This window comes from Pelophylax lessonae, assembly GCF_965119305.1.
Source record: "Pelophylax lessonae genome assembly, chromosome: 3".
Taxonomy (NCBI): domain Eukaryota; kingdom Metazoa; phylum Chordata; class Amphibia; order Anura; family Ranidae; genus Pelophylax; species Pelophylax lessonae.
In genome coordinates this window covers 43,107,334-43,130,545 of record NC_138770.1, presented here as the reverse complement: position 1 = coordinate 43,130,545, position 23,212 = coordinate 43,107,334, and the positions used below count along the sequence as shown (strand labels likewise).

The window sequence follows — 23,212 nt, the reverse complement described above, 5'->3', positions numbered from 1 at the left end:
CCAGTGTCTAGGCTTGTGGTTGTGTGAAGAGCATGCATCTCCCAGTCCCCATTGGTTTGTGCTCTTCTGACATGGCTGTGTAAATGTAGAAGTGATCTGGGAGGAAGACTGAAGGACCTTTTACTGAGGAGGGGAAGTTCCATCTGGTTGGGACAACCACAGAGAACATCTGCTCACTAAAATCTACCTGATCCAGATGGAATCATAATCATCTTGTATCTATTAATCATATTTTTTTTTTATATTCTTCCAGGACATGCTGAGAAAACCTCAAAGGATTGTCCCACTTTATCTCCAGGTTGTAAAATGGAAAATGAGGACATCACAAGAGATTGTGCAGGAGAAAATACAATGAGCTCAGCTATCGATGGTGGAAAGAAGCCATATTCCTGCTCTGAATGTGGGAAATCTTTTCCACAGAAATCAAAACTTGTCAGACATCAAACGACTCACACAGGGGAGAAGCCGTATTCATGCACTGCGTGTGGAAAATGTTTTCCAGAGAAGTCCAGTCTTCAAAGACATCAGAGGATTCATACGGGGGAGAAGCCGTATTCCTGTTCTGAGTGCGGGAAATGCTTTTTACAGAAATCAGACCTTGTTAAACATCAAAAGTCTCACACAGGGGAGAGGCCGTATTCCTGCCCTGACTGTGGGAAATGTTATATACTTAAATCAGTCTTTGTTAGACATCAAAGATCTCACTTGGGGCTGAAGCCGTATTCCTGTACTGAGTGTGGAAAATGTTTTTCACAGTCATCCCATCTTCGCGTACATCAGTGGATTCACACAGATGAGAAGATACATCAAAGATCTCACGTTAAGGTGGCATCACCCAACTACAGAACTCCACCAGAGAGATGTCCCAGGGATTCTACAAAGGAGGATCAAACTATCCCTAACCATCATCAGGTAGATGATCAACAATTATTGGTAGTTATGATTGAACACATGCATGTTTGTTACAATGAATGTTTATTATTTATTCAGAGTGAAAACCTCAAGGATTATAATATTGTTGTTAAAGAAGAGTATACAGAGGAGGATGAGGAGTATGGTGTGATGGAGGAACTTTCAGAAGAACACAAGGATCTCAACAAGGACGACATGATGGAGAATCAACCGCCCCTCACATCACCGGGTAAGAGGAGACTTTATTGAAAAGGAGAGAGCAGTAAGGATGGTCCACCCAGATCCCCCATCATCTGATAAACACAGAGAAACAATGTATTCAGTCAGTGTGTGTGTTTCCTACAGATGGACCCAGTAATGGGAACCCACCAGAGAGATGTCCCCGTCCTCTGTATTCCCGTGATTCCACACAGGAAGATCACACCATCCCTCACCATCATCAGGTCGGTGGATTGGAGAGTCTGGAACATAAAGTGATTGAACACTCTGACATGTGGAGCCGATGAGTGGACTCTACAAGATGATATTTTCTATGTGATCTCACATCATATATACTTCTATATTACAGATGTTATTTTCTGCCATTCTGTTGGTTTAGGGTGAAGATCTGATGAACATGAAAGTTGAGGGTGAAGTAGAAGAGACGTCTGTGAGGGATGATCAGAAATATACAGAGGATGGAATGATGAGGACAATTAAAGAGGAGGACACTCCTACAGAGATCAGCACAGGTGAGCCATAATATATTCTTCTGTTATTTCTGCGCTGTTACTGCACACTGATTGGTCCAGAGTAGGGTGGGAGATTAGTGACATCATAGGTTGACCATAATCACGTCTTTGTACTGATACCCGTCCGGCACATTCGATCTTCTTTTCTCTCAGATAAACCCCCTTCTCTGTGCTGCAGACACAATTAATTTATTCAGACATGATTTATGTATAGTGATTAGCTGATTGTACCGGAGTCCAGTTTGGGGAACTTGCTGAATCCATTGGAGTTAATGAAGGCTGAATTTTAGAAATCAATAATAGCCGTTTTCAATGCTAATTGTCAAACAAATGGGAGCTGGGCACTGCCTTGGGGAGGACATGTACCAAAGCAAAAACATTTAATGTATAAGAGGGCCCCATACAAAATAAGGGTTCCTTCCAAAAACACATACCAGACCCTCATCTGAGCATGCTGCCTAACAGAAGAGGTAAGAGGGGGACAGGGACTGTATGAACACCCTCCTCCTGAACCATACCATGCCCTCAATATAAGGGGGTCCCTTGCCTGGGAGACGCCCCTGACAAGGAACCTGGTTCCCATGGTAATGAGAACAAGGTCCTCTTTCCCACAAACCTAGCCCACTAATTGTGGGGGTCTTCAGAACCTGGAAGCTCTATCTAAAATTATGGGGTCTGGGAGGAGGAACAAAGGCCCTTTTACGGAAGAGGGGGAAGTCCCATCTGGCTAGGATATCCACATAGAACATCTGCTCACAAAAATCTACCTAATCTAGATGGAATCTTGATTTTGGGGAAGTGACCCTTCTGTATCTATTGATCATGTTTTTAAATTTTTCCAGGACAGGCCATCAAGAAACCCTCAAAGGATTGTCTCACTTTATCTCTAAGCTGTGAAATGGATGATGAAGACATCACAAGAGATTGTGCAGGAGAAAAGACATTGAACTCCGCTATGGATGGTGGACTTCACAGTGTGAATAGACCATCAAATTCCTCTGATTCTGAGCAACCTCGTACTGTGAGGGATGGTGCCAGAATTCAGGGGGAGGAGACATTTCCCTGTCCTGAATGTGGGGAAAGTTTTAGCTCATTGTCCGATCTTTGCATACATCAGAGTACTCACAAGAGGAAAAATCTTTATTCCTGTCCTGAGTGTGGGAAATGGTTTTCAGAGATGTCCAAACTTTACAAACATCACAAGACTCACTCAAGAGAGAAGCCGTATTCCTGCTCTGAATGTGGGAAATCTTTTCCACAGAAATCAAAACTTGTCAGACATCAGAGATCTCACACGGGGGAGAAACTTTATCCCTGCCCTGAGTGCGGAAAAGGTTTTCCAGAGAAGTCTAAGCTTTTCAGACATCAGAGGATTCACACAGGGGAGAGGCCATATTCCTGTTCTGAGTGTGGGAAATGCTTTCAGCAGAAATCAGACCTTGATAGACATCAAAGGTATCACACAGGGGAGAGGCCGTATTCCTGCACTGACTGCGGCAAATGTTATCTACATAAATCAGACTTTGTTAGACATCAAAGAACTCACACGGGAGAGAAGCCGTATTCCTGCGCTGAATGTGGTAAAAGCTTTTTGCAGAAGTCCAGTCTTCACATACATCAGAGGATACACACAGGGGAGAGGCCGTATTCCTGCCGTGTGTGTGGGAAAAGTTTTTCACAGTCATCCCATCTTTACGTACATCAGCGGTCTCACACAGAGGAAAAGCAGTATTCCTGTCCTAAGTGCGGGAAATGTTTTTCACAGAAATCAGCCCTTGTTATACATCAAAGATCTCGCACATGTGAGTTGAGGGGAAGGTTTTTCACAGGTGTCTCATCTTCACAGACATCAGAGGATTCACACGGGGGAGAAGCCGTAATCCTGTCCTGAGTTTGGGAAATGTTTATTGCGGATATCACACCTTAGTAGACATGAAAGATCTCACAGAGGGTAGAGGCTGTATTCCTGTGCAGTAAATGTTTATCAGAGAAGTCCAGTCTTTATAGACATCAGGGGAGAAGCTGTATTCCTTTCCTAAATGTGAAATTGCTATACGTGGAAATCAAACTTTGAGATCTTGCATAGGTGAGAAGCTGTATTTCTGTCTTCAGTGTGAAAAATGTATTGCTGATAACTACATGGCACCATACACGGATTTACTCTTGCCTTCATTCAGCTTCCTCAGAACAGTATAAATAAATGTAAAATCGAGTCCCAGCTATTCAGAGATGTTTCTTTTTAAATGTTCCTTGTTCCAGGATGAAGACATTCCTAGCTCTGAGCCACAAATATTTGGTGATGTCATTGGCCTCTAAAGGGGGTTAAATTCTTGGTAGCTTTTAATCATGATGGTAATATTTTGATAGCAAGAAATGTGGTATTTAGTAGTTTGTAGAAAGAGTAATATCTAAATTATTTTTTAATTTTAAAATGGTGCTAGAACCAAGGCTATAAAGTATGACATTTTCCATAATAGCGTAGCAATATAAAATTGGTAGGCAATACCATCAAAGATCTCCATTAAAATGGCACTGGTAGTCGAGATTACCTTAGTATTGGTAGATAACAAGACGGCGCTGAGGTAACGAGGGCAAAGGGATAATATAGAAACCTTTGCAAAATGGTGCAGATGGGCATCGATACAAAATGGCGCTGGTAACCGGTGCTATAAGAGGGAGAATGCTGTCGTCCAATCACATCCCCATGAGGAAGTCACGTGTCTTGGTGATGAAATGCGCTGGGATGGGGCTTTGGGGTGACATCATTATGTAGTATACAGATCTAGGAAGTGCAGTATTTGTAATTCCAGCGGACATACCGGCATATTCATGTTAATTCTGTTATATGTGGGTGTACTTTGAGTGCACTATAAAATGTGAGTTTCTTTTTAAAAGGGTTAAATAAAGTTTTTATTCGCTAAAGCACGATGGAGCCTTTGTCTTCTCTTTGAGCCATATTGTGGAGGACAATAATGGCGCTTTTCCACTGCATAGAACCGTACCGGCTCGGCACACTTTTGTGCTTTTCCACTGCGGTACCGCATGGTATAGGGTCGGAACGGTTCGGTACGGTATAGTATAGGTTTGCTTTTCCACTGCATGGAACCGAACGGTACAGTACGGTACGGCTCTGAAAAAACAGTACCTACTCGATTGTGGTTCCAACAGGTACCAAACTGGTACCATATCCCACAATCCTTTGCATGCAGTCACTACTAGCCACTGATTGGTCAGAGAATCACACCCACCCCGTTGTTATCCCACCCACTTAACTTTAGTACTACTTTAGTGGAAAAGCAAACCAATACCGTACCGTACCGAACCGTTCCGACACTATACCATGTGGTACCGCAGTGGAAAAGCAAACCGGGCCAAGCAGGGCCGAGTAGAGCCGAGCCGGTACTAGCCGGTACTTGCAGTGGAAAAGTGCCATGACACCACTTTCTAGGGAGACTAAGGATTCTTCTTAAATGGACCACACGTCACTTTTTGGGGCCAAGGAGGAGAAAGAGGTGCTGGAGGATAAAGGATCCAAGTTAACCTTTTGCCTACTGGGCACTATCACTCCCTTCCTGCCCAGACCAATTTTCAGCTTTCAGTGCTGTCGCACTTTGAATGACAATTGCTCGGCCATGCAGCTCTGTACCCGTATGAAATTTTTATCATTTATTTTCACACAAATAGAGCTTTCTTTTGGTGCTATTTAATCACCACTGGGTTTTTTATTTTTTGCTAAACAAACAGAAAAAGACCAAACATTTTGAAAAAAAATAAAAAATTTTCTTTGTTTCTGTTATATCATTTTGCAAATAAGTAGTTTTTCTTCACTGATGTTGCAGCACTGATGGGCACTAATGAGGCTGCACTGATGAGGCAGCATTTATGGGCACTGGTGAGGCTGCACTGATGGGCACTGATGAGGCAACACTGATGAGGCTGCATTGATGGGCACTGATGAGGCTGCACTGATGGGCACTGATGAGGCAACACTGATGAGGCTGCATTGATGGGCACTGATGAGGCAGCACTGATGGGCACTGATGAGGCTGCACTGATGGGCACTGATGAGGCTACACTAATAATCAGGACACCGATGATCAGTGTAAATGTGCCCTGTCACAGGATAGCTGGTTATTCAGCTTTTCTTTCCTCAGACACTCACAGCACTGAGGAAACAGAATGACAATAAATTGCATTTGTTTACATGTGTTCGGCTGTGATTGGACACAGCTGGTCACATGGTAAAGGGCAACTGTAATTGGTCCTTTACCTTGATCTGTGATCAGCTGTGACTGAAAACAGTTACTCTGAAGAGGACACTGAGGTTGTTGTCATGGGACGCTTTGACTTCATCCACATACAGCCAGATGTTAAGTTTTTTAAGAGAGAGTGCAAAAAAATATAAAAAAGGAGGAAAACCGGGACTTAAAAGGTGTTGAACTCCCCCGTCCGGTACCAATAAATCACAACTATATAAAACTTAAAGATTTCATTGAATATAGGTTAAAAGATTCTACAATTGATGGAGATATAAAATATAAGAACGATACACATCATATAAGTCACATAGAACAAATTCAGTAACCCATTGTGCAGCCCCCCTCTTTCAAGAAATAAAGATAAGGGAAGCTTAGGGGTACCGCCCCGATGACCATCAACCAGGGAAGCCAGTTGGCCGGACTCAAGGTGACGGGACTCCAACTGACGCGTTTCGCCTTGGGGCTTCTTTAAGGATATTTGCTCATAGATTTCACATAGGTTACTACAAATATAAGAAAAAACACATCATCAACTAGTTCCTTAACAGATATATCACATACTAAATAATATTTAATGTAGAAAAAATAATGCAGAGGTGAGAAACTTAGAAATGTTTGAACAGTGTTGCTGTCAGCCACAAAGAAAATAGAGATCACTACATGCAGGTGAAGAGGACAATCACAGCCAGATCTAATTGCCAAGGAAGGTCATAGGGCACAGAGGAATCTGGCTCTTCTGATTCTGCAGCTCTTAAAACAATGCCTACAGAAGTAGGACAGTAGACAGGAAAAGAACACAGCACCATCTATGGGCAGTCTTAGCTGTTATAAACCCCCTCTCTGTTATAGGTAAGCCACTTATTTCTGCCTTGTGAATCAGGAGTAGGGACCTAGTTCCCTGCTGGGACTTGTGGTTTCATAGCTATTTTAAGATATTTACTTCTATCAACAGCCAGGCTAGGTGAGGAGCTAGGTGACCAGCTGGATAATCAAGATCCAGTGGTCACCCCAGTCTTGCCAACAAGTGCCTGCAGACCTTTAGCTACACGCTGGGTCATCTGCAACAGCCCCATCCTGGACTGGGGAGGCCAGAGAGTTAAACATCTCAAGGGACACATATGACCAAGTGCTGGAGTCCATGTGTTCTCCTGGCCAACAGCCCCCTGTGTTGGTGGAAAGGAGGATCAGGGCAGCACAGTGGCTAAGTGGTTAGCACTTCCACCTGGTAGCACTAGGGTCATCGGTTTGAATCCCAACATCGGCACTACCTGCCTGGAGTTTGCATGTTCTCCCTCTATCTGCATGGGTTTCCTCCGGGTACTTCAGTTTGCTCCTACACCAAAAAACATGCTGGAAGTTTAATTGGATCCTGTCTAAATTGGCCCTAGAATGAGTATGTATGAATCTTAGTTAGGGACCTTAGATTGTAAGCTCCTTGAGGGCAGGGACTGATGTGAATGTGCAATATATACGTAAAGCACTGCTTCAATTGACAGGGCTCTTTAAGTACCTGTAATAATAATAATCTGTCATGCTGCACTGGATCAGTAAGTAGATACCCTTCCCACCTTGAAAACGGTGTGGGCTGTAGGTACTTCCAGGTATTCAGTTCTGCAAGGTCCCCTCCTTCACCCCTTGCTTCTAGTATTTCCTCCTCCCTGGCCAGGCGGCCTCACCTCCTCTTACCTCAGTCCCTGGTGCTTGGGCTGACCTTTCCTGGCATTCCTGGGTGGGAAGGGTTACCTTCTCAGTTGTCCCTGCTGGTTCTGCATGGTGGGGGTCCCCTCCGGAAGTGGAGTAGGCTGTATTGCAGCTGCCATGTGCTTTACTGTTGCTGGTGATTTGGTGGCCATATTGGGGTGGACAGAAAGGGTGGCCATTTTGCGGTGGACCTTCCCTTTGACTTGTACGGGAGCTGGCTGGCGAAGTGCATGGCAGACTTCTTGTAGCTATGTGGCAGCAGCTTTCTTGCCAGTGATCCCTCTCTTAGGCTGGATAGAGAGGCGGACCTGGGGCAGGAGGTCATACTTAGGCACAGCAGCATTCACAGCTGGCTCACTGACCACATTCACAGGCCGCATTTATGTTTGCACCCGCAGCACTCCCCTGGCAGTCGGATGGTGGTGAGTCCTCCCTTGGGTACTTCCCTCCCTGCTGTAGTCAGGCTGGGGGGGGGGGGCGTTTTGTTTTCCTCTTCTCCCTGGCTGTCCTCATTTTTGGTGGTGCCTTGCCTGAGTACGATGGGCCATATGGACTCATAGGCACATGCGTTCCCTTCCTGATCCTCTTATGGAAGAAGCAGGTTCCTCAGGGTCCTCAGTCCCCCTAGAAGTGCTGTAGGCAGTCCTGCGTTCATCTCCTTGGTGGAGGCAGCATTCAATGTGAGCAGGAAGCACCCATCCACCGTCACCTGCATCTTTGGATGTTTCTGGGCAAGAGTTGGGCTCCGCCGCTGTGGCGTCTGTGTTTTTTGCCTTGGAATTGTCTCCCCCAATTTCTTGAAAAGAAAGGTCAAGTCGTCTGCCTCTGTAATCGCAAACGAGAAAGCGCTGGTTTCTTCCATGCAGGCGACACTCAAAATTGAGGACTTTGCTAGGGTGGGCGCCAATTAGTGTTAATTTTGGCAGCAAATTTCGATTTAGTTTTAGTCATAGTCTTTTGACTAAAATGCCATTTTAGTTTTAGTCATATTTTAGTCGACTAAAATCTCCAGCACGTTTTAGTCGACTAAAATCTCATACATTTTAGTTAACTACAAAATGGGTTTAGGTAAATTGTAACGCATTATGTAAACATTTCGCTAGAATTTCCAAACTAGTTCTATACGCCTGAAGTAAAAATCGAATAACATGTAATTATTTCTGGTATAAAGATTTGAACACGCACTACAGCAGAGATGTATAATAACGAAGTAGAACTACTTCACTACTGTACTTAAGTACTAAAAGGCGGTATCTGTACTTTACTAGAGTATCATTTTTTTCTCCTACTTCCACTTTTACTTCAGTACATATTTTCGATGAGTTTAATACTTTTACTCCGATATTTTTTTTATGTGCTGCATCGTTACTCGTTACAATTATAAAAATGTTACGAATCATTCCATTCCAAACCCACATTACCACTGCTCACTGTCTCTGAGACTCACAAGTCACGACCAATCCCCGACCCGATTCTATGGCTCAGGGGTAGAGCCTCGCCGCCTCTGTCTGCCCTCCCTCGGCCCGAGTCCCGCCTTCCGCTCGGCTCAAGTGAAGTGGTGGTGGCGAGAGAGGAGAGACGCCTGCCTGCGGAGTGATCTCTCTGGGCCCTGGCTGGGGGAGGGACTGTGAGTTACTAGAGTCTAAACTACTAGACTGTCTCTGGGCACTGTGCAGCGTGGCCGCCCAGCACGGGAGAACTGGATGGAGGTAGGAATATATTCTTCTTTCAGCAGGGGGGACTGGACTGGGGACTGTGGAGAGAGAGGCTGGAGGACTTGAGACAGCCTAAGGTAGGAGAAGTAAGAACTGTCTTGAAGTCAAGTCACTCACTAAGGGGATCGGATCCATTCAATGGGGGGAGGGACCTGCCCTGGCCTGCCCTACTCTAAGGGGGATCTATAATGGGAGGGGGACCCTGGCCTGCTCTAAGGGGGCTCTATAATGTGAGGGGGGCCCTGGCCTGCTCTAAGGGGGATCTATAATGGGAGGGGGACCCTGGCCTGCTCTAAGGGGGCTCTATAATGTGAGGGGGGCCCTGGCCTGCTCTAAGGGGAATCTATAATGGGAAGGGGACCCTGGCCTGCTCTAAGTGGGATCTATAATGGGAGGGGGACCCTGGCCTGCTCTAAGTGGGATCTATAATGATCTATAATATATAATAACTACATAACACAGTACTTGTACTTGTACTTTCAGTACTTGAGTAGTAAATTTTAAAATAAACTACTTGCAATACTTAGATACAAAAAATGTTGAATACTTTAGTACTTCTACTTAAGTGTGGTGCTTAAAGAGCACTTCAACTTCTACTCAAGTCACTTTTTTGATAGAGCACTTGTACTTTTACTCAAGTCTGGGTCTCTAGTACTTTATACATCTCTGCACTACAGACACAGATTTAGCCATTGTGATATACAACTTCTTTATAAAAAAAGTCGAGTTTCATACACAAGCAAAAATTTAGCTTTTTGACAAACAGAAGTGCAAATTTAAAATACAAAAAACTGTAAACTCTATTGGCTGTGATGTCATTGCACATTTTACCTGAATATATTACCAATATTAACCACTTGCCGACCAGCCGCCGTCAAAATACGGAGGCAGGTTCCCACAAATCGCCGTGCCTGTATGGCGGTTCACGGGAGTACTCCAGGGGAAGATGAGGCACAAGGCCGCCGTGCACCCACGATTGCTCCCTATGGAGTGAAAACAGCGGTCTGCTGATGTAAACACGGCAGACCGTTGTTCTCTCTGGAATCGTCACAAAGCGCCTGTGATCCTCCTATTTAGGAACACAGGTCTCTGTGTTGATTCAACAAGCCCATCCCACACACAGTTAGAAAACACCCCCTTGGCTCACATTTAACCCTTTGATCACCCCCTGGTGTTAACCCCTTCCCTGCCAGTGTCATTAGTACAGTGACAGTGCATATTTTTAGCACTGATTACTGTAGTAATATCACTGCTCCCCCCAAAAGTGTCAGTTAGGGGTTTGATCTGTCCGCCGCAATGTCGCAGAACCCCGTAGTTTGTAGACGCGATAACTTTTGCGTAAAACAATAAATATACACTTATTGTGATTTTTTTACCAGCTCCAGAGAGCTGGAGCATTGTTTGTATTATGGCAGCAGTGTGATCCAGGGGGAGGGGGCACAGAGCCAGAGCTGTGTGTGTATAAGGAAGCAGTGTGATCCAGGGGGAGGGGGGCAGAGAGCCTGAGCATTGTGTCTATAAGGCAGCAGTGTGAACCAGGGGAAGGGGAGCAGAGAGCCAGAGCATTGTGTGTATAAGGCATGTAAATATGTTAGTGGTCTGTGGGATTCAAAATTGTGAGTTTAGTGGCCAGTGAAGTTCCGAAAGGTTGGTGACCAGTATACAAGGCTACTACAGCAAAACCGACATTTACAAACAGAAAGGGAAAAGCAAAACAAGGAAAGGAAAGCTGCTGAGGATTCCTTTCATCTATACCAGCCCCTTACCTTAGATGAGGGTCTGATATAATTGATATTGGGAACACCACAAAAAAAGGCATGGGTTCCCCCTTAAAAAATGCCAGACCCTTATCCTTTATGAGGGTTTGGTATAAATGTCAAGGGAGACCCTACACAAAAAACAAATAGGAAAAGGTGCTTGGTCACCCCAAAATCCGTATCAGTCTCTTCTGGTATGGTACGGATTTCAAGGAGGAGCCCCTATAGATAAAAACACATGGGAACTCCAATAAGAGAAAGTGTGCATGTCCCCAAACCATATCAAGCCATATGCCATCCTTAGCATGAGGGGGTTTACAATGCCATGGAAAAGCATATCATCCCCATGTTGATGAGGACAAGGGACAATTCCCTGCAACCCTGACCTGATGGTTTTGGGGCCCCTCATATGTGGATCAGTAGGGACACATGGTACCTTTACTCCAGTAGTTCTCAACCAAAAAATCCCACAATGTAAATCCATCATGAATCAAATCATCCAGCAAGGCAGGCCCACATCAATCATGATGAATGATGTCTGATGCTGTTGAAAGAAAAAAATCTACCAACTGACGGACTAAATATGCTCCTTTCACTCACTACCTACCTGAGGCCCCTCCGATCTCCGATTAAATGAAATAAAGGGTCTCCCATGTGGATCAAATAGGTCCCATTGTTGGCATCAGTAGGACAGGATAGTCCAAACCATGGTGCAATTGAGATAAAAGCAGCCATATCCAGTAGCGGCCGGTGTACTGAGGGCGCAGGGGAGCCCCCCCATCCATGCGTCCGGCCCCCTAATCTGCATGCAGGGCGCCGGACGCTTGGAGCTTAATGGGTTGTTTTTTTTTTTTCAATCACCTGATTAGAGCCAGAGGCTCTAATAGGGTGATGCAAAGGGTGGTGCAGTGCGCCCAGAGACCACCCATTGTGTGACAATAGCGAATGAAAATTCGCTATTGTCACACCGATCCTCCTCCTGGCCAATCAGGAAGCCGGTCTAATACTGGCTTCCTGATTGGCCGCATGGCAAACCCCATGCCATTGGCCGTGGAGGAGACGGGAGAGGGAGGACCAGAGAAGACGCGCCACCAGAGTGAGAAGAAGCCGGGAGTCCGGGACTGAAGACAAGAGAAGCCGTCGCCGCCGGGCTGCTCCAGGGCTCCAGGTAAGTGCACTGGTCTCGGGGGGGGGTTGAAGGGGGCACGGCACAATGTTCATTGCATTGATGGGGGCACGGCACAATGTTCATTGCACTGAAGGGGACACGCACGCTGAACTCTGCATTGATGGGGGCACGGCACAATGTTCATTGCATTGATGGGGGCACGGCACAATGTTCATTGCATTGATGGGGGCACCGCACAATGTTCATTGCATTGATGGGGGCACGGCATGCTGTTCATTGCATTGATGGGGGCACGGCATGCTGATCTCTGCATTGAAGGGGGCACGCATGCTGATCTCTGCATTGAAGGGGGCATGTACGCTGTTCACTGCATTGAAGGGGGCACGCACGCTGATCTCTGCATTGAAGGGGGCATGTACGCTGTTCACTTCATTGAAGGGGGCATGTACGCTGGTCACTGCATTGAAGGGGGCATGTACGCTGGTCACTGCATTGAAGGGGGCATGTACGCTGGTCTCTGCATTGAAAGGGGGCATGTACGCTGGTCTCTGCATTGAAGGGGACATGTACGCTGGTCACTGCATTGAAGGAGGCATGTACGCTGGTCACTGCATTGAAGGGGGTATGTACGCTGGTCACTGCATTGAAGGGGGCATGTACGCTGGTCACTGCATTGAAGGGGGCATGTACGCTGGTCTCTGCATTGAAGGGGGCATGTACGCTGGTCACTGCATTGAAGGGGGCATGTACGCTGGTCACTGCATTGAAGGGGGCATGTACGCTGATCTCTGCATTGAAGGGGGCATGTACGCTGGTCACTGCATTGAAGGGGGCACGCTGGTCACTGTTTTGAAGGGGGCACACTGGTCACTGTGCATTGAAAGGGGGCACGCTGGTCACTGTGCATTAAAAGCGGCACGCTGGTCACTGTGCATTGAAAGGGGGCATGCTTGTCACTGTGCATTGAAAGGGGGCACGCTGGTCACTGTGCATTGAAAGGGGGCACGCTGGTCACTGTGCATTGAAAGGGGGCACGCTGGTCACTGTGCATTGAAAGGGGGCACGCTGGTCACTGTGCATTGAAAGGGGGCACGCTGGTCACTGTGCATTGAAAGGGGGCATGCTGGTCACTGTGCATTGAAAGGGGGCATGCTGGTCTCTCGGCATTGAAAGGGGGCACACTATACCTTAATTTCTGAAGGCCCCTTTCACACTTTTGTGACCTCAAAGTCACGCAATTTTTAAAGCGTTTTTTGCCGCAAAGCAATGCCTATTACATTTTTCTGTTTGCGCCCCCCCCCCCCCCCCCAAAAAAAAAAATTTTGAGCACCAGCCACCACTGGCTGCATCGTTGGTGTCAATAACTTATAATGAGTCCCGTAATTGGTGCCAGTTGGATAAAAACGGTCCCATCATAGGTGTCCTTTCGATTACAAAAAAACCCAACCGTTGGTGGTATTGGGATAAAATAGGTCCCATTGTTATGTCAATGGGATAAAATAAATCCCATCATTGGTATCAATGAAGTAAAATAAGCCCCATCTTTGGTGTCAGTGGAATAAAATAAATACCATTGTTATGCCAGTGGGATAAAATAATCCCCATAGTTGGTGTCTGTGAGATAAAAATAAAAAAATATGCCATCCTCAGCATTGGGGGGGGGGGGGGGGGGTACCATGCCAGAGGGGAAACCCCTTGTCCTAAGGTTGACGAGGACAAGGGCCTATTCCCTACAACCCTGGTCTGGCAGCTTTAGGGGGTCACTGATCGGTGGTTGAGTAAGGGACACATCAGACCCTTACTCATTCATATGTAAAAAAAAAAAAAGCAAACGGGAAAATAACACACTGAAACAAGTCCTTTAATAAAGAAATATGTCTAACTGTGTAAAATCAACACCAATCAAATCATCCAACAATGCAGATCCACATAAATCAGGATGGATGATGTCTGATGCTGCCGAAAAAAAAAAACCCACCAAATGACGGACTAAATCTACTCTTTTCACTTACTCGCTGCAAATGACATCTCTTGAGGCCCCGCCACTAACATTAAACAATGTGGCGAGGTCTCCCAGGTGGATAAAAAAAGTCTCAATGTTAGCATAAGTAGATTAACTGCTTGCTGACTGCCCACCACAGATATATTGCGGCAGGCTGGCTCGGCTGCGCAAATCAACATATGGGTACGTCGGTTCGAGTTAGCGGTCCTGGGGGCGAGTGCGCGCCGGTCCCCACTAGGCAGCGGGGATGCCAATTCATCGGTGCCGCCGGGCATCCGCGATCGTTCCCCGCTGGGAAAGAAGGACGGTCAGCTGTTGTAAACACAGCAGACCGTCCTTCTCTCTGGAATGATCACAGAGCGCCTGTGATCCTTCTACAGTGCCTTGCGAAAGTATTCGGCCCCCTTGAACTTTTCAACCTTTTGCCACATTTAAGGCTTCAAACATAAAGATATAAAACTGTAATTTTTTTGTGAAGAACCAACAACAAGTGGGACACAATCATGAAGTGGAAGGAAATTTATTGGATATTTCAAACTTTGTTAACAAATAAAAAACTGAGAAATTGGACGTGCAAAATTATTCAGCCCCTTTACTTTCAGTGCAGCAAACTCTCTCCAGAAGTTCAGTGAGGATCACTGAATGATCCAATGTTGACCTAAATGACTAATGATGCTAAATAGAATCCACCTGTGTGTAATCAAGTCTCCGTAAACAGTGGGTACGGAAAGTATTCAGACCCCCTTAAATTTTTCACTCTTTGTTATATTGCAGCCATTTGCTAAAATCATTTAAGTTCATTCTTCTTCCTCATGAATGTACACATAGCACCCCATACTGACAGAAAAACACAGAATTGTTGACATTGTTGCAGATTTATTAAAAAAGAAAAACTGAAATATCACATGGTCCTAAGTATTCAGACCCTTTGCTCAGTATTTAGTAGAAGCCCCCTTTTGATCTAATACAGCCAGGAGTCTTTTTGGGAAAGATGCAACAAGTCTTTCACACCTGGATTTGGGGATCCTCTGCCATTCCTCCTTGCAGATCCTCTCCAGTTCTGTCAGGTTGGATGGTAAACGTTGGTGGACAGCCATTTTTAGGTCTCTCCAGAGATGCTCAATTGGGTTTAAGTCAGGGCTCTGGCTGGGCCATTCAAGAACAGTCACGGAGTTGTTGTGAAGCCACTCCTTCGTTATTTTAGCTGTGTGCTTAGGGTCATTGTCTTGTTGGAAGGTAAACCTTCGGCCCAGTCTGAGGTCCAGAGCACTCTGGAGGTTTTTGTCCAGGATATCCCTGTACTTGGCCGCATTCATCTTTCCCTCGATTGCAACCAGTCGTCCTGTCCCTGCAGCTGAAAAACACCCCCACAGCATGATGCTGCCACCACCATGCTTCACTGTTGGGACTGTATTGGACAGGTGATGAGCAGTGCCTGGTCTCCACACATACCGCTTAGAATTAAGGTCAAAAAGTTCTATTTTGGTCTCATCAGACCAGAGAATCTTATTTCTCACCATCTTGGAGTCCTTCAGGTGTTTTTTAGCAAACTCCATGCAGGCTTTCATGTGTCTTACACTGAGGAGAGGCTTCCGTCGGGCCACTCTGCCATAAAGCCCCGACTGGTGGAGGGCTGCAGTGATGGTTGACTTTCTACAACTTTCTCCCATCTCCTGACTGTATCTCTGGAGCTCAGCCACAGTGATCTTTGGGTTCTTCTTTACCTCTCTCACCAAGGCTCTTCTCCCCCGATAGCTCAGTTTGGCCGGACGGCCAGCTCTAGGAAGGGTTCTGGTCCTCCCAAACGTCTTCCATTTGAGGATTATGGAGGCCACTGTGCTCTTAGGAACCTTAAGTGCAGCAGAAATCTTTTTGTAACCTTGGCCAGATCTGTGCCTTGCCACAATTCTGTCTCTGAGCTCTTCAGGCAGTTCCTTTGACCTCATGATTCTCATTTGCTCTGACATGCATTGTGATCTGGAAGGTCTTATATAGACAGGTGTGTGGCTTTCCTAATCAAGTCCAATCAGTATAATCAAACACAGCTGGACTCAAATGAAGGTGTAGAACCATCTCAAGGATGATCAGAAGAAATGGAAAGCACCTGAGTTAAATATATGAGTGTCACAGCAAAGGGTCTGAATACTTAGGACCATGTGATATTTCAGTTTTTCTTTTTTAATAAATCTGCAACAATGTCAACAATTCTGTGTTTTTCTGTCAATATGGGGTGCTATGTGTACATTCATGAGGAAGAAGAATGAACCTAAATGATTTTAGCAAATGGCTGCAATATAACAAAAGAGTGAAAAATTTAAGGGGGTCTGAATACTTTCCGTACCCACTGTAAATGTACCTGCACTGTGATAGACTCAGAGGTCCGTTTTAAAGCGCAGAGAGCATCATGAAGAACAAGGAACACACCAGGCAGGTCCGAGATACTGTTGTGGAGAAGTTTAAAGCCGGATTTGGATACAAAAAGATTTCCCAAGCTTTAAACATCCCAAGGAGCACTGTGCAAGCGATAATATTGAAATGGAAGGAGTATCAGACCACTGCAAATCTACGAAGACCTGGCCGTCCCTCTAAACTTTCAGCTCATACAAGGAGAAGACTGATCAGAGATGCAGCCAAGAGGCCCATGATCACTCTGGATGAACTGCAGAGATCTACAGCTGAGGTGGGAGACTCTGTCCATAGGACACCAATCAGTCGTATACTGCACAAATCTGGCCTTTATGGAAGAGTGGCAAGAAGAAAGCCATTTCTTAAAGATATCCATAAAAAGTGTCGTTTAAAGTTTGCCACAAACCTGGGAGACACCAAACATGTGGAAGAAGGTGCTCTGGTCAGATGAAATAAAAATCAAACTCTTTGGCAACAATGCAAAACGTTATGTTTGGCGTAAAAGCAACACAGCTCATCACCCTGAACACACCATCCCCACTGTCAAACATGGTGGTGGCAGCATCATGGTTTGGGCCTGCTTTTCTTCAGCAGGGACAGGGAAGATGGTTAAAATTGATGGGAAGATGGATGGAGCCAAATACAGGACCATTCTGGAAGAAAACCTGAGACCTGAGACTGGGATGGAGATTTGTCTTCCAACAAGACAATGATCCAAAACCTAAAGCAAAATCTACAATGGAATGGTTCACAAATAAACATATCCAGGTGTTAGAATAACCAAGTCAAAGTCCAGACCTGAATCCAATCGAGAATCTGTGGAAAGAACTGAAAACTGCTGTTCACAAACGCTCTCCATCCAACCTTACTGAGCTCGAGCTGTTTTGCAAGGAGGAATGGGTGAAAAATTTCAGTCTCTCGATGTGCAAAACTGATAGAGACATACCCCAAGTGACTTACAGCTGTAATCGCAGCAAAAGGTGGCGCTACAAAGTATTAATTTAAGGGGGCTGAATAATTTTGCACGCCCAATGTTTCAGTTTTTTATTTGTTAAAAAAGTTTGAAATATCCAATAAATTTCGTTCAACTTCTTGATTGTGTCCCACTTGTTGTTGATTCTTCACAAAAAATTACAGTTTTATATCTTTATGTTTGAAGCCTGAAATGTGGCAAAAGGTCGCAAAGTTCAATGGGCCGAATACTTTCGCAAGGCACTGTATCTGTAAGGGGTTAATTCTTCCCAATGATGACAAGAGTAAGGAGCATTCTTCCTCTGCGTTGTAGATTTTTAATTTTTAGCAGGGGTTCCCCGAGACCAGAAATGTATTTCAAGGGTTCCTCTGTGTTGAAACGGTTGAGAAAGGCTGCTTTAACACATAAGGTGCTACATCACAACTGTATAGGTCTGTGCAAAGTGCTATATTTGCAAAATACAGACAATATTTTGCCCATAAACATTGCAAAAATCAATAAAAAATGTTAAAAAAGGGCAAAGTCCTTAAAATAGTGATCAAATCAAGAGTAAAGTCCGTATCCAAAAAAAAAAAAAAAGAGAGTAGTCCGTATTCAGAGGTAGAAGGATATCACCACAGGTGCGACTGCCACCATAAAGGGAAGTCATTCGTGCTTACCAGAAGTCATGGACTCTACTGCGGTTAGCAAAGAGTCATACATGCAGGAGGCTATAAGCCTTAATAGTACAACATCGTTAAAGGGTTGACAGCTTCTCTTCAAGTCCCTCAGATACCCAGAAAAACAAGAAATCTCTGTAACGGAAGCGCGACCCACACTGTGTTTGCGGGCTTCAGTCAGTATACGGCTTCCTCCAGTCTTGAACATTGGTATTAGATATTCTAGCCACCCCCCCCATACAAAACTAGACAGGACTTATCTTGTAAAGAACTGAAAAAACTTTATTTGAACAAACTCACACTGAATATATACAGGATGGACATCCCCCTCCTCATCAGATTACCCCACCAGGTCACGTGCCTGATTACATTATCATATGCAGATGAAATTGTATACAGAAATATAATTAACCTGAACGAAGTACAACCAACACAAACAGTATTCTACTTTTCCACCAGTAACTTATAGCTGACAGTGATTCAATCAACCTGAGCCAATCAACTAGCAGACTGCCGTCCTGGAGCTCATGAAGTATAATATGCATTATCATAAGTGTAAACACAGAACCCACAGTAGATAACAGGTGGGTAAATCAGCAAATTCAACGATGTGTGGAAGACAAGTGGTTGAGCTGATGATATTAGCATCTGCCATGAGTCTGACTGTCTTGGGGAGAACTGGAAACTTTATTTGAACAAACTCAAAACTCAAGGTGCCTGATTACATTATTATACGCAGATGAAATTGTATACAGAAATATAATTAACCTGAACTAATTATCTAAAGAACCACCGACACAAACAGTATTCTACTTTTCCACCAGTAACTAATAGCTGACAATGATTCAATCAACCTGAGCCAATTAACTAGCAGACTGCCGTCCTCGAGCTCCTGAATTACAACACACATTATCATAAGTGTAAACACAGAATCCACAGTAGATAGCAGGTGAGTAAATCAGCATATTCAACAATGGTCAGGAAGACAGGTGGTTGAGCTGAAGATTTTAGCATCTGCTATGAGTCTTACCGTCTTGGGGAGACATTGACTTGAATCCAAAGTAACATTACTCCAAGGGCCCCACATATAGTGTCTGTCTTTCATCCCCAGTGACGGTGAGTACCGTGACAGTCTCCTCATAATGTAAGATCATCAAAATCAGGCTTTATTAAAAAGTAGAAAACTTGCACTTTCTTTGCAAATAGCAGGCAAGCCAATTGTGATCACAAATGGTTTCCAACAGGCGCAATACCATGGAATAAACTCAATCCAACCCGACGTACGTTTCGTCCACATGGACTTCATCTGGGGTTTTTTGATTTAAGTAAGTAGGGTAAAATAAATCCCATTGTTGGTGTCAGTTCAATAAAGGAAAAACCCCTTCTTGTTGTCAGTGTGATTAAAAAATAACATTGTTGCTGTTAGCGGGATAAAATAAATCCCATAAATAGTTTCATGGAGATAAAATAAATCCCATGGTTGGTGTTAGTTGGAAAAAATAAGCCCCATTGGTGTTAGTGAGAGCAACGCGTTGCCCCCAGCCCAGCATTGGTGGTCAGTGGTGGTCCTTATCTGATCACACACTCCTGCTGATGTCGGAGTTACTTTCACTGTCAGAAAGGAGATCACTGCTCCCAACAGTCTGCTATACGTAATTGGAATCTGTGGGACAAAGGACACGATGGATCAGTAGCCAAAATCCCAGGACTACCTTTCTGCATTCGGGACACTCAAGCTGGCCATACATTATACAATTTTCTTGTTCAATTTCCTTAAGATTTACCTTCAACTATGTAGTGCAAGGGCCTAGATGTATATTAGGAGCTGCGCCAGACATATTTCAAACAATCTATCACAGTAATACAGTCCATGGACAATCTAATGGAGTAGAACTGCAGGTAGAAAGAAAGGACCCAATCCAATCAGCCAATCACCAGTGAATAGTGAGAGAGATGAGTTACACCCTGTTCTGACACCCGTAGCCTCTTACCGGAAATTTTGACCCTCCTGTCACAGAGTGGTCAAACAGGCATAAGAGCAAACAGCGCTCGGCGTAAATTATGGTTCCTAGTCACATTCCTCACATTCCTTAGCAGGGAGAGAGAACTTCACAATTCACAGATGTACAATGCCTTCACAGGACCCCACAGAAGTGTCTTTCAAATGCAGGCTCAGAAAAAAGACAGAGGGGCAACCAATCGTGAAGTACATCGAGGCACATAAATTTATTAAAAAGTAATGCACTTACATAGTAGACATCATATAACAGCATCAATGGATAAAACCGCGGTATGTAGCATGCTCAGCTCCGATACGTCCGCCTTACGCGTATCGTCAAACATCTATGACATCTTCAATTTTCTTGTTCAATTTCCTTTAGATTAATGCCCCATACACACGTACCGTTTGTCGACCGTAAATATTCGGCCGACGACCGATCGGCCGATTGTAGGCTTGTTAGTATGATGCTTCCAACAGCCGACAGCGCATTTTCGGCCGAACAGAATCTGTCGTGCAAGCATTAAAATTTTTGTTGGCCAACACCAGATTGTGTTGCCAGTCAGTACAGATTTCGGCCGACAGACAGCAGATTTGCAAGACTGGGCATGCTCAGAAAAGAAAAAAGACAAGGAAAGTTAACCATCACATGACATCACTTCTGCAGTCGGCTGTTGTTGGCCGACAAAATTTGTGTGCAGTCTTTTGCAGTTTTCAACAGACACGACAGCCCTGGACAAAAGACGGCCGATCGTTCGGCCGACGATCGGTACGTGTGTACGGGGCTTTACCTTCAACTATGTAGTGCAAGGGCTTGCCTGATTGCATACAAATTGAAACTTGTTAAGTTTTTGTATCAATAATTTTTATTCAAGATTGTCCTGTACAAAAAAAGAAAAAATACAAAGACATCAATTGTCATATAACAGGGTAAAGCCAACAATGCTACATTTACAAGAATAATTCAACCTTTGAAGAGCTATCGCTCGAGTACTAAACATCAACCCCCCAGGCAGACTCGGCCCCCTCACGGCACCCCAATGGGAACAAACTGTGCCCCAAGAGGAAGATGACACATCTTCTTTTTGGAGACGTGTCACCTTCTCACTGGAGGTGAGAGGAACATACCTGGGTTTGGTTGGAGGAACTAAAGTTCAGGTTCCGAATCTGTACTCCATTGAAAACAATGAGAGCCTGGGACGGGGTCATCTTTACTCTTGGTACCTTTTGCTTATCAATGCCTGGGACCAGGTGTAGACCGCGGTCATGTGAAGAATCTAACATTAAGGCAGTTCCCTATCTTAGAGATGAGCCCTCACCAGAAGGTCCCATCACTGTCGAAACTTACTAGGCACAAAGGTTGACTTTAAGGGCACATAATCGGATAGACTTGGACATCAAAAGTTGTATAAAAACAACATTTATTAAATTCCATTAAAAACATTTATATATAAAAGGAATGGGGGGTTGGGTTCAGCTTTTTTGAGGGGTCGCAATGGAGGAGAGTCTCCAGTGGGGCATAGAACCGGCCTCTGCTCAGACACAGTTTACACCATCCATGCTGGGGGGGGGGCTGCTCTCTGTCCTTGTCTTTATTCCCCACTCAGTAGGTCAGCGGTGGGGACTTTTTACTTCTCTTCACCAGGAATCCTTTAGGCATGTCTATGGCAGAATCGGTGCAGCCTTTTTACGGGGCATCAGAGCGGCCTGGGGGGCAATTGCCCCCCTGCCCCCTGGCCCAGTCCTCCCCTGCCTTAAAGTCCACCTTTGTGCCTAGTTGGTTCCTACAACTAGGCTGTTTTCTTCTTTTGTCTGGTTTTTGGATTATGGCACGCTCTTGGTAGCTAGTTTTTTTTTGTCACTGTCGAAACTTGTTAAGTTTTGACCTCCTATAATATGGTTTTGGTAAATCTAAAGGAAAATTGAACAAGAGAATTGTATAATGTATGGCCACCAGCTTCAGGAACAATGACAAGGTCATGTTCACAAGATGAAAACTTTCTCGGGGATGCAGTTCCCCTGAGCTCCACAAGATGGTGATCTCACTTATATTGAGACAAAAAAAACTTTATTGAATACAGACAGGAAGTGATGTCAGGTAAAGATGGGAAGTGATATTACATAGAGACAGGAAGTTCCAGGTGAAAGGTCAGTCAGGAGGAAGTAGAGGGGAGACATTGTTGGAAGTGGCAGCAGAGAAGGTAATAAGATCTTATTTTCTATTTACACCCATTATTCCCCCCCCCCCTCATGTCCGTCCTCTTCCTCCATAGTCACTGTGATGTCTTTTATCTCCAGCAGATGATGATAAACACATATATAGTGTGGAAACCTAGATTAACCCCTTCAGGGGCAGAACATTTCCCCACTTACGGGGCTGGAAAATTTTGTTCATTTTGCAGACGTGTCACCTTCTCGCTGGAGATGAGATGAACGTTCCCCGGTTTGGTTGGAGTAACTAAAATTCAGGTTTCTGAATCTGTACCCCATTAAAGACAATGGGAGCCTGTGGGCGGGGTCATCTTTACTCTTCATGTGGGGGTACCTTTCGCTTATCAATGCCCGGGACCAGGCGGAGACCGCGGTCATGTGACGAATCTAACATTAAGACAGTTCCCCTTCTTAGAGATGATGCAAAAAGTGGTCCCCGGCCCCACCTATAAATGGTCTTAGTGGTAAGGAGCACTGGAAGGGCAAACGCAGATCAAAAAAACGAAGAGATTTCCAGTCACAACTTACCAACCAGCCAGCGACCAACCGAATAGACTTAGAGATGAACCTTCACTGTGTGCAGTAATTATCTGCTTGCCGACCGCCCCCTGCATATTTACTGCGGCAGGCTGGCTCAGCTGCGCAAATCGACGTAGGGGGTACGTCGGTCGCGCGCCTGGTGCTGGAGGGCGGCACGCTCCTGCCCCCACTAGGCAGCGGGGATGCCGATCCACGGGGCCGGTGGTCGCGATTGCCAC

At 45.0% G+C, this 23,212-nt stretch overlaps 3 protein-coding genes and 1 pseudogene across 4 annotated transcripts in view; 3 read left to right on the top strand and 1 right to left on the bottom strand.

Annotated features, from left to right (window-relative positions):
- LOC309550048 (uncharacterized protein) overlaps positions 1–920 on the top strand; it is a gene marked incomplete at both ends in the record, with an annotated part of 53,364 nt that extends 52,444 nt beyond the window's left edge. The window contains 2 exons of the mRNA XM_082250515.1: positions 254–862; positions 913–920. Coding sequence (XP_082106641.1) covers positions 254–862; positions 913–920 — 617 coding nt within the window. The remainder of the gene's footprint in view (positions 1–253; positions 863–912) is intronic.
- LOC309550683 (uncharacterized protein) overlaps positions 1–23,212 on the bottom strand; it is a 3,164,715-nt gene that overhangs the window by 745,846 nt on the left and 2,395,657 nt on the right. The window lies entirely within an intron of this gene.
- Positions 1–23,212, top strand: part of LOC309550793 — a 1,525,103-nt pseudogene that overhangs the window by 817,787 nt on the left and 684,104 nt on the right. Inside the window, exons 12-13 of the transcript XR_014226173.1 lie at positions 991–1,141; positions 1,258–1,355. The product of XR_014226173.1 is annotated as an uncharacterized misc_RNA (transcript). The remainder of the gene's footprint in view (positions 1–990; positions 1,142–1,257; positions 1,356–23,212) is intronic.
- LOC309550727 (uncharacterized protein) lies at positions 1,523–3,920 on the top strand (the record flags this gene model as incomplete). Its single annotated transcript, XM_082251064.1, has 2 exons — positions 1,523–1,643; positions 2,486–3,920. The coding sequence occupies 2 exons, from the start codon at positions 1,523–1,525 to the stop codon at positions 3,532–3,534; spliced, it is 1,170 nt and encodes a 389-aa protein (XP_082107190.1). The 3' UTR covers positions 3,535–3,920.